The 13,893-nt window shown below is 40.6% G+C and overlaps 1 protein-coding gene across 2 annotated transcripts in view; it reads right to left on the bottom strand.

Moving 5' to 3' along the window:
• Nucleotides 1-12,977, bottom strand: part of LRIG3 (leucine rich repeats and immunoglobulin like domains 3) — a 39,898-nt gene extending 26,921 nt beyond the window's left edge. Inside the window, exons 1-3 of one of the 2 annotated variants that reach the window (XM_077178877.1) lie at nt 12,567-12,977; nt 5,387-5,458; nt 5,040-5,114 (exon numbers count right to left, since the gene is read on the bottom strand). In XM_077178877.1, coding sequence (XP_077034992.1) covers nt 5,040-5,114; nt 5,387-5,458; nt 12,567-12,754 — 335 coding nt within the window. In that variant the 5' untranslated portion in view covers nt 12,755-12,977. The remainder of the gene's footprint in view (nt 1-5,039; nt 5,115-5,386; nt 5,459-12,566) is intronic. The other variant, XM_054631647.2, reaches the window with a different exon arrangement.
• Between the last annotated feature and the right edge of the window lie 916 nt (nt 12,978-13,893).

Genomic DNA, 13,893 nt, shown 5'->3' with positions numbered 1-13,893 from the left:
TATGTCTCTCATAAACAGAAGATTTCACATTCTAAAAGAGTAGTGAAGCAGGAACCTAATATAAAACACACATTACTGTAAGACTTGAAAAACATTCCTGAACTGTGAATCATTCATGCACCCTTTAACTTCCACATGTTCCTCTCTGACTTTACTACAACCAAGTATTTGTTTGTGTTCTAGACTAACATGATCAGTCCTTACAATGTAACTATTTGAATCACCTACACTAGTGCCTTTAAATAAACTACCTCCTATTCAATAAAATGTAAAATTACATGGCTATTTAAAACACTCCATTCTTGAAAACTAGTCTAATGTTAGAATTTCACTATATGCACGAAAGACTTGGGCATGTACAGCTCTTCTAGTTCCTACTGACTACAAGTGCATTACTATGGAACATATCCTGAATGTGGGTAATAAGAAACGTGGGGGCTTTAATACTAGTTCTACACACATGTTTTGATAAGAACAATAAATTCTAGTTGGAGAGACAGGATACTTCAATACTCCAATCTTTTGTGTCTCTTCATAGTCACTGCTACCTTCCATACTTCACAGTACTGAAGGATACAGTGTACTGATGATGTTGGACAGTGTATACAACTACAAGTTTTTTTTTTTTAATTCTGCAAGTAAAAGTAGCATGAGTTTCTTATTTAAACTGTATATCCTTAAACAAAATCTTACCTAACATTGCTGAATTTGCAAATCAGTCTCTTCCTTACAAAGTACTAGTAACATCAGAAGTAGTTAACATTTTCAGAAGAATTTTTAAGTAAAACCCCTATGCAAGTAGTAGCTGGTAGGTAAGACACCAAACAAGACTTCTAGACAAGGCTATTGTAGTTACACCATTTGGTTTCAATCTGTTTCTGGATTTTTACCCTAGGTCCATAACTACAACTGCAATAGACCTGAAAAGCAGTATTTAGTTTTCTTCTCATGTGACAAGATCACTGGTTCAGGCAGATTTTTAGGATAAAAAGGACAGAAGTGGTACATCTTGGATAAGCAATGTCATGGGAATGGAAACAATACTCAGAACTTTCACTTGTTCTCCTGGAATGAGGGCATTAGTGCCCATTTTTGTACCTGATACAAAAGCAATCCACCTATCTTGGAACAGTAAAAAGTTAACTGTTTTTTCTCCAAGAAATGAATAATTCTCTACTACAAAAATTTGAAGCAATTCTCCATTAATTTAACTGTTTTTACATTTCCTTCAGGAATGCAAACTAGAAAACTTCTAACATATTTTACTTTGAGGGATAGATAAATACCCTACCAGGTGTACTGTCTGCACATTATATACCTGTTGTAAGCAGCTGTTAAATCCAATACTCTCCTCAAGAGCTTATGTTGCCAGCACGTGGGGGACCTGAGCTCCTGGCTAGAGCTATTGTGCTGACAATCCCTGGCAAATACCTGAACTTCCCTGCTTTTATATACTGCTCTCTTCATGCCTTCTCTTATAGAAGGTATATAAAAGGGCTTGGTGGCTGTGCAAAAAGAACACCCTGCAATTTCATTTTCAGAGACCTGACCTACGCCCCCTGACCAGATATACCCCAAACTACCACCCACATAGGTCACAGTAGTATCCAGATTCCCAGGAGGCTCACAAGCTCTAACAAGAATAGAATCATCACATGAATAAAATCATAGATACATCTCCAGCCACGTAACGAGAGTGTGCCTGAATATCCTTGTATACTCACTCCTTCACACTGACACATCTCCCAGGGTGGTGGTGGTGAGGGGGTGTGCCTGCCTGATACTGAATTCCCAAGATGCTCAATCCTCAACTGGCATGGGTAAAAACAAAACGTTAGCATTGCTGTTTCATGTTACAGACAGACTGGGATCATCTCCTGCTCTGGGTATGTTTATCCTGAATAATTCATTAGTATGTAAATATCTCATTTAGATAAAATATCAACTAGATAGCTAGAAATGAGGTAGCTCCAGAAATGGAAACTGGACTAACATGATAATCCACCCATGCTTGTTTATATCCTTCAAAGAATTCAGACATACATGGCTGTGTGGGGATACCTGGACTATTGTGGAGACATACCCTGCCTCTGCAGGGCAAGAAAATTCTTGCAGAACAGGTAAGATCCTAAGGCTCCCCAGCTCAGTGAGAATTCTTCACAAGTGAAAGAAAAAAATATTGTAATAGAGTTTCTTCAACAATGCAGATATTGGCAAGAAAAGAGGGTATCGCTTCTACAGCATTCCTTGGAAAAAAAACAGCTGGGTTTTCAACTCATAGTAATGAACCAACCTATATGCATCTCCTAAGAAATTTAATCAAAGCTAGAAGACTATCACTCTCTTTTCTGCTATCATTTGAAAGCCAGAACAAAGACTCAACATGGAAACAGTGGTTTGCTTTGGAAAGGCTTCACAACCTCCTTTCTTATAGAAGTTTAAAATCCTGGAGAAGGTCATGAGATGTTTCTCTAAAGAGTGATTCTAAAACTTATATTCTAATTGTTCTATATGTGTTCTCATCACATGACTTAAGATGCATTAAATCAGTTCCCTTCAAACAACATCCACCACAGAAAAACCAAATGCACGTATTTTTTCACATCTAAAAAAACCAAGTATCATTAGATTATTTGTCCGTTTATGCTATCACAATACCATATGTATTTTTTATGCCAAGCAGTTATATGCTTATTTCTCTTTATTTATACTATTTTCTATGAAATTAAATTTAGTATCTTTACATAAATAATATCCAACCAATAAGAACAGGAGGCTCAGGAGAGACCTTATTGCTCTCTAAAATTTTATCATGGTAAAGGTTCTGAAGCATTGGAAAAGGCTGCAAAGGGAAAGGGATTAAGCCACCATCTCTGGAAGTGCTATGTGGCTTTTACAGACATGGTTTAGTGGTGGCCTTGACAGTGCTGAGTTAATGGTTGGACTTGATCTTAAAGGTCTTTTTCAACTTAAACAATTCTATGATTCAACTCTAGGTTTTAAAGAAAAGCCATGTATAAAAGAGACAAGATGATTTATTTTTGGTCAACACAATACAACTTTAATTTTATGTTCTATGTTCATCTGTTTTGATATAGAACAAGCAATTAACTACTGTAGATTGGAATTTGTAAGTTAACATAAAACATTAAAGTAATTATTTTTGCCATACTAAACTCCAGGAATCTCTGCTGTAGTCGTAGAATAGGTACTAAATCTTAGCTGTAGCACAGTTACATTCAGTAATCTCCTTATCCACACACAGAATTAGAATGAAAACCAGCTAACACCCAACCAGAGCAACTTTAACTGCATTAGTAGTGTGATAAAAGCTTTTAGAAAATACTTATTTTTCTTTCAATTGTTAGCATATACAGTGCATAGCAAAGATTTTTCCATGTTTGACTACCTGAGTAAATGGCCCAAGCCAGGGACATAAGGATATGAAACAATTCAACGGTGACTGAAAATTATTTATTCTCTCAAAGGAATACCAAAATTTTTGCACAGCTGCGAAAGAAGGATGTTAGCTTCCTTGAAACAACAATTGTTGAGTTTCCATGAAAAGGAGAAATGCTAAGAATTCAGAAAAAAAAGCAAGACTATATAAATCACTTTATTATGCTAATATTTCTAGCCTTGTGGTAAAAAGGACTTTAGCAAGGTGGTAAATATATATATATATATATATATATATATATATATATATATATATATATATATAAGAAATGAAATTTTTAGATCAATTAGATGCTTGAACTACAGAATGCTATGCCAGTGTAAAAGTAATGCCAAAGGCTACTACAAGATAAAATATGTACTTAAATTCAACAGTTATTTGTCAGACACCATCTGCTTTTTCTTTCATTCTTTTCTGATTTTGATCTGTAAGAAACCACATCAGTATCAAATGTCACTTAGTTCTTATTCAAACAGAGCAGCCCAGACACAGCGGCTGCACCAGCTGACTTGGCTGACCTAGGCCTAGAGTAAAAACAAACCCCTATAAATCACCAGATGTAAGCAATTGAATAGTGATCAATTTAATTAACTGAACAGCTTTCCAAAGTTTATTGTATTGTTTTAACCCTTCAGGATTCTTCAAGAAAGGTAACTTGCAATTTGTACTCAAGGACAGGATTTGACCAGAGGGCTACAAATTATTAGCTTTAGACATTTTAGATTCCCACTGATAAAACACAAATCCCACACATGAAAATCAGGTCTTTTTTTTAAACTAACAGTATGATAGTAGCTACTTTTCTACAGCTTCCTTCAACAGTTTATTTAAACTAAATCACAGAAAAGAAATTCAACTAATTTATCATTAAAACATCAGGAATAAAACTTCCTTTGAAATCAGCTTTTTTGGTTATGGGTTCTGTATGCCTTTTACAACATTATACTCGTATTACACATGAACACCAAGTAACCTACTCATTTCTTTCATGAAATGCAATGAACATAGACACAATCATGTGTCACAATTTTATGTATTAACTGCAGAAAAAAAAAGTGCCACACATTAAAATGGGCTCAAAAAAAAAAAAAAAATTCACAACATTGGCAGAACATCTTCTGACCTAGATACTTGTTCTGAAGCTGCATCTCAAGAGGATTTCCCTGTATTGTCCAGTGAAATTAATGGAATTCTGCCATGATTTAACACATCAGGATCTCAGCCAAGATGCATAATGATGGAGTATAAGTCTTGTTTTAAAGACAGAACTGTACAAGTTTGTGTAACATTTACAGATGCTCATACAGTGCCTAGCACAACAGGACTGAGGCTTCTGGATACTACTACAACATAAATTAATTCTAATGCAGTCTTTGTATTTGGGAAGCACAAAAACTACAAGGATTAAGCTCAATTATACACATTTTAAAGAACTACTAAATAATATGACATAATCGACTTCCTAACCACAAGCTGCTCTATTTCCAATTATTTTACTTTAATCTTTGTAATACACGTATTTCCATGAACCCTGTAGAGTTAGTTCCACTAAACAGGGACAAGAGTAAGATTTACTTACAAAGACAGAAGAGTTATATTTGCTGAGACTGGTCCCAGATCTGGAATGATCTCCAGTTCATTGTTGTTCAACTTCCTAGTAATAATACAAAAGGGAGAGTTAGCTTTAATGTTAATCAGAAGTATGTACATCAGACTTGCTGAACTGTTGAACCGTGTCACCTCAAAATTAAAAAAATAATTCCAGTTTCACTTAATGTAAAATATCAGAACAGCAAGTATCTTTGTTGTTCAAGCAAGCATCCCTAGAGAAACAACTATACAATTAGCATACACAAACACAGGTTGGGTATTTTTGGTTGGGGTTTATGTTTTGGTATGGTTTTTAATTAAGACAAATTAACTTACACTTCCTGAAGACTATGAAGGTGATCCAAGATACTGGTCTTGATTGAAGATAATTTGTTGTGACTTAAGTCCCTATGAGGTTACAAAAATAAACACCCTGTCAGTTTTGCCACACGATATCAGGTAAAGTAGTGCAATTTCAATCCAAATTATGTTCTCACTTGTCTCCAAGTACATAAAAGGATTTTTTTTATTAGCAAAATTAGAATAGAAACTCATTTGCTTACACAAGGTATAAATGTACAAATACAAATGCAAATACCTTGATCACTGCTAGCTGTGTCAAAGGAATTTCTAGTATCTCTGAACAATATAGAACTGTTCATTGGAATGTACATAGGACCCATGGAAAACATCTTAAGATTTTGACTCAGATAAACCAACAAGTGCTTTCCCACATACCCTCACAACAAAAAATACGGCTATAACAACCTCTTGGTTCCTTCACAAAGGAAAATTCAAAAACAATAGTCATTGCAGTCTCATTGCTTGGGTTAATCATAATACTTCACTCTTTTCACATGCATCTCAAAAGCAATGCATGGCTCACAAATACACAATGAGGACTACCCATAAATCCCAACTGTATTTTCATGCTTCCACAAAATTCCGGACACCATTCCCACATAACCAAATTCAATAGACATCTTAAGAAATAGCAGAAGAAAACAGACATAGCAAGGGCTAATTCTGTGTTTTAAGATGTCTGTATACTGGTGATATTAATACCACTTAATACTTAATTACCCTTGATGAAGTAACTTGAACCCTTAGCTTGTGCCATGTTGAAGATCCCAGTATATATTGATGCAGCTTATGAACAATTGTTAACACCTTTGCAGCATTTGCTATGAAACAAACCAGGTACTAAAAATATAACAATTCTTGACCCCAGGAAATACTTTTCCTCACAGTGCCATGCATCTTTACCCTCTCAAACACCTGACATCATACAAGGTGTATTTGCTGTAGCCTCAGAAGTACTGGAAACGTAACAGAAATAAGAGTGACTGTAAAGTAAAAGACAGAAAGCTAACTGCAGGAACTCAAACCTGCACTTCTCTAAACCTCTGCACAAGTACTAGAGACCCACAACTCATCTTGTGGCCATGACTAGCTCTGTTTGTTGAAGGCTGCCCCCTTCTCACTCATCCACCAAAATGTGCACTTTTCTGTTCCCCTACTACAGATTATCACTCCCTCACCAGCATCAATCCAGCCATCTGCAAGCATTTGTTCCAAGTTAAAACACTGCATTTATCCAAGCCAACTAACAAAAACGACATTATTTTAATGAGTTTTTAAATTCACTCCAGTGAGTGTTTGTAATGCAGACACATAAAGAAATGAATCTGCGCACCTCAGAAGTGAGCAGCTGTAGTATCAGGTAAAGGGTGTTTTTTCAATTTTTTTGAAAAAAAATTGCTCACACTTATACTCTGTGATACTTTCCCCCATGCTAATTAAGCACTTCAGAGTCATCCACCATACCTGGGGTCCTCATCAAGCCACACAAGCATGAAGTGGCACTTCAAGTTGAATTTATGTCGAAACTACATGATTCCTCACTTTTTCTGGGTAAGATGACTCAGTAGAGTCATCTGTGCTGAGCACAGCAAACACAGGTCTGACTGCCATGGACATGTCTGCTCTCTATCCACAGTTCCAGAAGTGAAGAAAGCTGATGAACAGCATATCTCTGCTGCACACAGACCAGAGCTGGCTTAAACAAAGCCAAATTCAGGGTCTGTGCTAGGCATTCTGCTCTGTGACTAAGCTCTGACAACCCACAGATCCGGAGAAATCCAGTTTCCCTGCATCCATGACTCCACATCCTCAGACACAGGTGTAATTCTGCAACCCAGCCAGGCACCTAGGCTAGGTTTCCTTAGCAGACCATGTGGACAGTAAAACTCTGGTTTAGATTCTCCCAACTGACTTGTTCAATGTTGCCAGGACAGTTTCATCATCACTTTTGTTCCTCTCCTACAGTTGGCAATTAAAAAATCCCCCAGTAATAGTAAGAATTAAGTACAAAAAATAATCCCAGGCACACATGGGTATCATGAGGGGTATCACCAGTACTCAGCTGTAAGGTGTGCTCTGAGCCAGCCAACTGGAGCAGGCCCAGCGAGCTGCTGAGCTGTGACATGGGAGCCTGGTTCAGTCACAGGCAGGGAAAGAAAAGAGATGTGCTGTGTTTCCCAAGCCAGGACTGCACAGAGCAGAGCTGCAGGTGTGAATGGCATTTTCCAGAACAAAAGAAGGGGCTGAGGGCTGGGGAGAGCCACCTACAGAAGGGAACACATTCCACCACCTCCAGGTGGCCACAAAGGGGATGTTTTCAGAGACTCAGCTCTGGACTCAAACACCTAATACATATCTGTGCCTTGGAAAACCTATACAGTGTCAATGTTTTCAAAAGCCCACTAATTTTAGTTCCACCATTATGATTTTGAGTTCTCCCCTATATTAGGTGAACCACACTAAAGTTAGAGGACTGCATCTTTCACTACTTAAAAATCTTGTGGAAACAATCTCCAGGCCATACACTGGAGAAAAATCCCTTTGTTTAACATCTGAAGGCATTAGCTGCACAGGTTTGAAATTCTCACACTGCATTCTTAAGTGTAAATACTAAAAAAATATGCTGCTACAAAAATCTAGACAGCAATCTAACTTGGTCCTTAAAGACAGAGTAGAGACAGCTTTTGCCCTTAAACTTAATTCAATATTTGGCTTTAGTCTGTAGGGATTATAAGAACTATGCAAATAAACAGCCAAAATTCAGTTAAGTTATGGCTGTTAGTGCCTAACATGTTACTGTTGTTCATGCTTCAGACAAGACTTAGGAATCAGTAATTATTTCAACAAAGAGCTTTCAACATTAGTGCTAAAAACCTGCATTTCTTCATTTCACCTAAAAACTCTGCAAAAGGTTTATTTAAGGAAAGTTTGCCTAAAGGACCCACCAGACAGTAACAGACGTGAGTAGATTTGTTCTGCTGGAGTTAAAACATGTTAAAAAAAAAAAAAATCTGGCAGAGTCCTTAAACTATAAAAATCCTGCAATTACAACCACTGCTGTGCATGATCACCACACTGGAGCCAGACACTTTCACTCATAGCTTAAGCTCACATCCATCTGGAGTCTATCAAGGCAACCGTGAGCGTAACTAACACTAGGTTTCAAACTACTTTTTTTGGTGTTTGTTTTTTAACACTAAAGATACAGTCACATTTTCCAAGTAGCACCTACTTTAAAAAATACATACATAAAAATTCCTTATGCCTGGTTTACTTACACCAGGTTGTCAAACACAAGATGAAAAAAAAATCCCAAAGCAAAAAACCAACAAAAAATGCCCAACCCTCCAGACAATACTGAATTGCCTGTTTCATACAGTATATATGCTTGTCTACCAATAGTTGTATAAAATACATATTATAAATTTTTATTAAACATTACTTCAGTACTACTGACATAGGAAACTTCATGAAAATTTGGTAAGAAACGCCTTGCAAGTTACATTTTAAGTTCGATCAGAGTGGTTGGAAGTGAACCAAGAGTTAAAATATTTGCCTTTTACTAATAATCTAAGTGAAGCTTAAGCCTGTAGAAGTTCTTCAAACTTACAAGCATTGGACTGGCACAATTTTTTTAAATATAAAAATCTATCATCCCAGTTGAAAAGCTACAAGTTTATTTCAGTCCAATGTATTTCTCAACATACCTTAAAATATGTATGAAGAAAAAGTTGGAAAATTTAATTCTATTTTTCCTTCACAGAAATGGAACTGACATTGTTCAAACATTAGTACTATGTGTTTTCCATTTCTGAATTTTCCTTGTATGTTAAAACCAAATTACAAGAGGGAAGAAACTTCTCTCTCTGATTACTTTTGCTGCTAGAATCTCAAAAGTCATGGAAGATAGAACATACTCTACTCTGAAAAGTCAGAAATCAGATACATATTAGAACGTCTTTATAGCAATAGTAAGCATATATACCTGTTCTTCATCTCACATTTCTAATAGAAGTGATTGTACATTTAAGTAGAATTGTCTCCACTTGGAAAGCATGCCATAGTTTTTACCCTCAAAGAACCTGTTCCATGAAAGAAACTATTTTCTTTGTTCCATTATGTTTGTGTGACCATCTTTTGTAACTCACAAGTCCCAACATTAGCTGAAACAACTCTGAACATCAATGTTTGTGTGATTAAAAAGTGAAAGGAAGCCTAATGCATAGAGGGAGAAGGTTAAGTGCTTCTTCACACATTTTATAGATATAACTTTTAGACTCTAACTTAATTTACAACACTTAGTCACAATTATCATCTTCTTCCTTAGAGAACTCAGAAACCTGAGCCCCAAGTCAAATTTTAAAATGCAAATCCAGCAACAGTTCCTTAATCAGTCCCACTGGGGCCTATAGAGCTGCTAATTCAGCAGAAATCAGCAGAGCTGAAAAACAAAAAGCCAGGCTGTAGCTGTTTTAAGACACTGATCCAAAGTGACTCATAAATCAGCTTGCTATGTTCAAGCTTTAGTCTGGAAAATATTGAAAAACAGCTGTGAAAACCATACAGCTTTTTTTCTGGCAATTCTGGTAGAGAACTAGAGGATTTATAAAATGTAAATACTAAAGATGTAATAGAAACACAAGTGAAAACCATTTTTCAGACTTTCCCTCCTGCCCCACTGACAGTTCTAGCATTCCTGAGTGAACCTGGCAAAGGGTACTGCAGTGCCAGTGGGAGTTTGCACACATGGAGGACTCTGGCCAATGCTCAACACTCTTCCTCCTCCACCAGCTCTAACAACCCCACATTCTTGCAATATCAGGATACACATCCTGGAATTAAACGGAAATCCAACTTCAAAACTATCTGCACACAAAGCCATTAAAAATGTTTAACAGTTTTCAGCAGACTGTTACCTCTCATGAAGGCAAGGCAATAGAAGAAGGCATTTTTAGCAAAAATCACAGTGAAGCTGGCAATTATAGCCCATTTACACTCCACTTTGGAAGACACTTCCATACAACACAGTACACTCACACCTGCCACCAAGAAGAAGGGGACATAAGTCAGGTTCATTTTTTCCCCTCTCTTTGTCCATTCTGAGGTCACTCTTATTTCAGCAGGGAGCGTGAACAAAAAAAGGCATGAAAGTATGCAGCAGGAGTTTCAAAAACCTGCTCTCCATATGGGTGACTACAGATGGGCAAAGGAAGGTGTAAAGCCTAACATGGGCCTAGACATTCTGAGGCAGAAAAGCTGCCATTCTCCTGCTTGGGGGTCTTGCCTGTGTATGTTAAGAAGGTGGTAAAAAAAGTTGTTGTTTTCTCAAGAGGACTGGAAAGCCTGCAATTAAACTACTAGCCTTTGGCTATACCCACTATAGAGTTTCATGGAAAACATAGCAGACATATAGCAATAAAATTCATAAACAGTCTTTTACAATTTGTAATGTGCAGTTTGTTGCAACAATAATCCAAACTAGTCAAACCTTTTTTGCGTATGTAAAGCTGAGCTCATTAATTACCAAATTGCACAATCCCAGGTCCAAGTACTGGGGTAGCTGGAGGTAACAGACAATGCCACACTCTTCCTTGTTCTTATTAAGAGGGGAAGGAAGAAAGAGCTGGGTACTTCTAAGGCATTTGTCACAAACAAAAGAAATATTTACACAAAAGCGGCCAGACCACATGGTTTGGTGACACCTACAAAGATGTACCTCTGTGAGTTTAAAAGCAAGTGACACAGCTGTCCAATGAGTAATCACAGCAGGGTTTCTTACAACAGACCAAAGCTTATTTATACAAGCGGAACTTATTTTCTCACACTTTTAAAGGAATGTGAACTTACATAAGGGCAATTTACACTACCAAGGGAATTCTAATTAGAAAAATGTCCCTCGTGCAAACAAAAAAAGCCCTGCAATGTGTTTTATTGTCTCTCGGGAACAGAAGTGGAAAAAACAAATTTGGATTACTGCTAATGAAAAATGCTTTTTAAAGCAATTCTAAAAAAAAATGAAAAGTTCTGTGATTTTCCCCTTTTTATTTACACATCTCAATTTCAACAGCATTGATGTATGCTGAACTAAGAAATTAAACTATAAAGCTTACCTTATATCAAAACAAAATCCTTAGGTTTTGTCAGAAAACTTAAGTGGGCATACTGAAACACTTCAAAAAACTAAGAGGAATGAAATATAATAGAAAACAAAACCAGTTGTTGAATGTAAAGCAGATGCAGTAGTAGATCTGTATGTTTCAATCACATAAGAAAGAAAGAAAAAAGTTTCTTTCCCCTCGCACTTTCGTATACCAGTCCTGGAAATATTCAACTCCCAGAGCCATGCCTGTGTTCAGTTCCATATGGTGTCAATACAGCCATCCACATTTCATGAGCAAAGCAGCATGACCTCCAGACGAGGCAATTGAACAGAATTAGCCACAACTAATTGAAAGTCTTCCTGTTTACTTTAAAGCCCTTATCTCGATCTGCTTTGAAAACGTAATAGAAAATTAATACGACTAATATAGAAGATCTTTCAGTGACAAGCTATTAATAACAAATGTGAGAAGTACCTCGGCCATTTTCAAGCTTTTAGACAGCTGACCTAATTTATGCTTTTTCTATAGAAGTTTGTTACTGGAAGTAACTTTTCCTCAGCTGGCACTTGAGTTCGCGCTGCCCTGGGTTCGGTCACTGGGCGGCACCGGCCCAGGCGGGCCCGCGCCATCGCCAGCGCCGAACTCCCCAGGAATAAAGAGCTGCACGATAGGAGCTTTCCCACACACCGATCAGCGTTAACGTGATGATTACTACACGTTGTCTGAGAAAGTCAACAGAACTTTTTCCTCGCCCTCTCCGACACTGAGCAGCGCTCCCGGGCGCATTTCAGCCGGGCGCTTATCGCCACCACCGTCCGGGGCCGCAGCCCGCCCCAAGGGACGCTGTCCCGCTGCGGCCGCCGGCGACCTCGCCGCGCCCGCTGACAGCTCGGCCGCAGCCCCAGTGCTGACCGCTCCCGCACCTCGCTGCCGCCACCACACCCGCGCTCCCCTCAAAGCCCGCCCGTCCGCGGCCCCGGGGGCAGAAGATGGCGGGCGGACACAGACCGGTGCCCCCAGCCCGCCGCGGAGCCCGCCGCCCCGATACTCACAGCTGCACCGCCCCCCGCGGCAGCCGCTCGGGCAGCCGGCTCAACTCCAGGCGGCTGCAGGCGACGAGGTGCCCAGCGCAGCGGCAGGGCGCGGGGCAGCGGGCGGCGGCGGGGCGACCGCCCAGCAGCAGCGGCAGCAGGAGCAGCACCGGGAGGACGGCGAGCACCGAGCGGGGCCGGCGGAGCATGGCGCGCTCGGAGCCGCTGCCCGCGCTCCCGTCCCTGGCGTTCGCCCCACTGACAGAGCCGAGCGCGGCACGACCTCCTGCTTCTCAGCGCGGGTGGCGGCTGCCGCTCATGCCCCGGAGCGACCGCTGAGGGGGGAAGGTGGTGGGAGACGGGTGCGTAGAAAAAAGTAAAGAAAGCGGGAGGGGACCGCAGCGCCGCCACCGCCGCCAGCCACTCCGCAAACTTTCCGCCACCTCAGCCCGCCTCCGCGCGGCCGGGGGAGCCCCAAGCACGGCCCGCCCCGCCGCAGCCCCCTCCCCGTGCCATGTGACAGCCGCGGCCGGGCCCCGCGGGGCTGCCGTGTGGGATGGCGGGCCAGGGTGGGCCGGCATCGTGCCCCGCTGCTGCCAGGCCTTGGCGGTGGCAGCCCCGGGCCCCGGCGCCGCAGCACGGCGGGCGCTGCTGTGGGATTTTGCTGCCGTCCTCGGCCTCTCCATGGGCGGGCGGGAGCGGGGAGCGGGCCCTGTGCTCCCCGAGCGTCACCCTCCACGCCCGGGCCGAGGTGAGAAGGCATGGTTACCATGGCCGTGCTCGCATGGGGTTTTCCTTTGCCATCACACCAGGCAGCGTGTGTCCTGGTAATCCAGAAGCTGCTCTAGAGGCCCCAGGCTTCCCAGCCAAGCCTGGGGTCACTAGCATGTAAAAGGTGAGGTGAGGTTAACTCCTGCCTTCCGGGTCCTACATGGCTAGTCCAGACACCGTAATTAAGCCCATTATGTTCCCCACAGGATCCCGGCTCCAAAGGTTCAGGGAAGTGGGCAGGACGTACAGATTCCACATGTCTGAGGTAATCGATGTAATTTAAGTAAATACCGATTGTTCAAGTTCCATATGTAAGCGCAGACCCTGCAACGGATTCAATTACTGAAGGTTTCACGCCCTCCTACTCTGCAGGAGCAGCTGCCATCAAATCACTCAGGAACACTGCTGTCCCTCCCACCTTCATAGGTGCACCTGAAAGATGGCAGACATCTTACACACTGTGAACTTGGAGCCGCAAGAAGCTTGACAGCTCCAGTATCAAGATTTGTAAGGCTGAAGCTTTGTCCCGGTTTTTATTGTTTCCATGTATATCTCATGATACAGGGATTTTTGTTAA

This window comes from Agelaius phoeniceus, chromosome 5 (assembly GCF_051311805.1).
Source record: "Agelaius phoeniceus isolate bAgePho1 chromosome 5, bAgePho1.hap1, whole genome shotgun sequence".
NCBI lineage: Eukaryota > Metazoa > Chordata > Aves > Passeriformes > Icteridae > Agelaius > Agelaius phoeniceus.
This window is presented reverse-complemented; position numbering and strand designations above follow the sequence as displayed.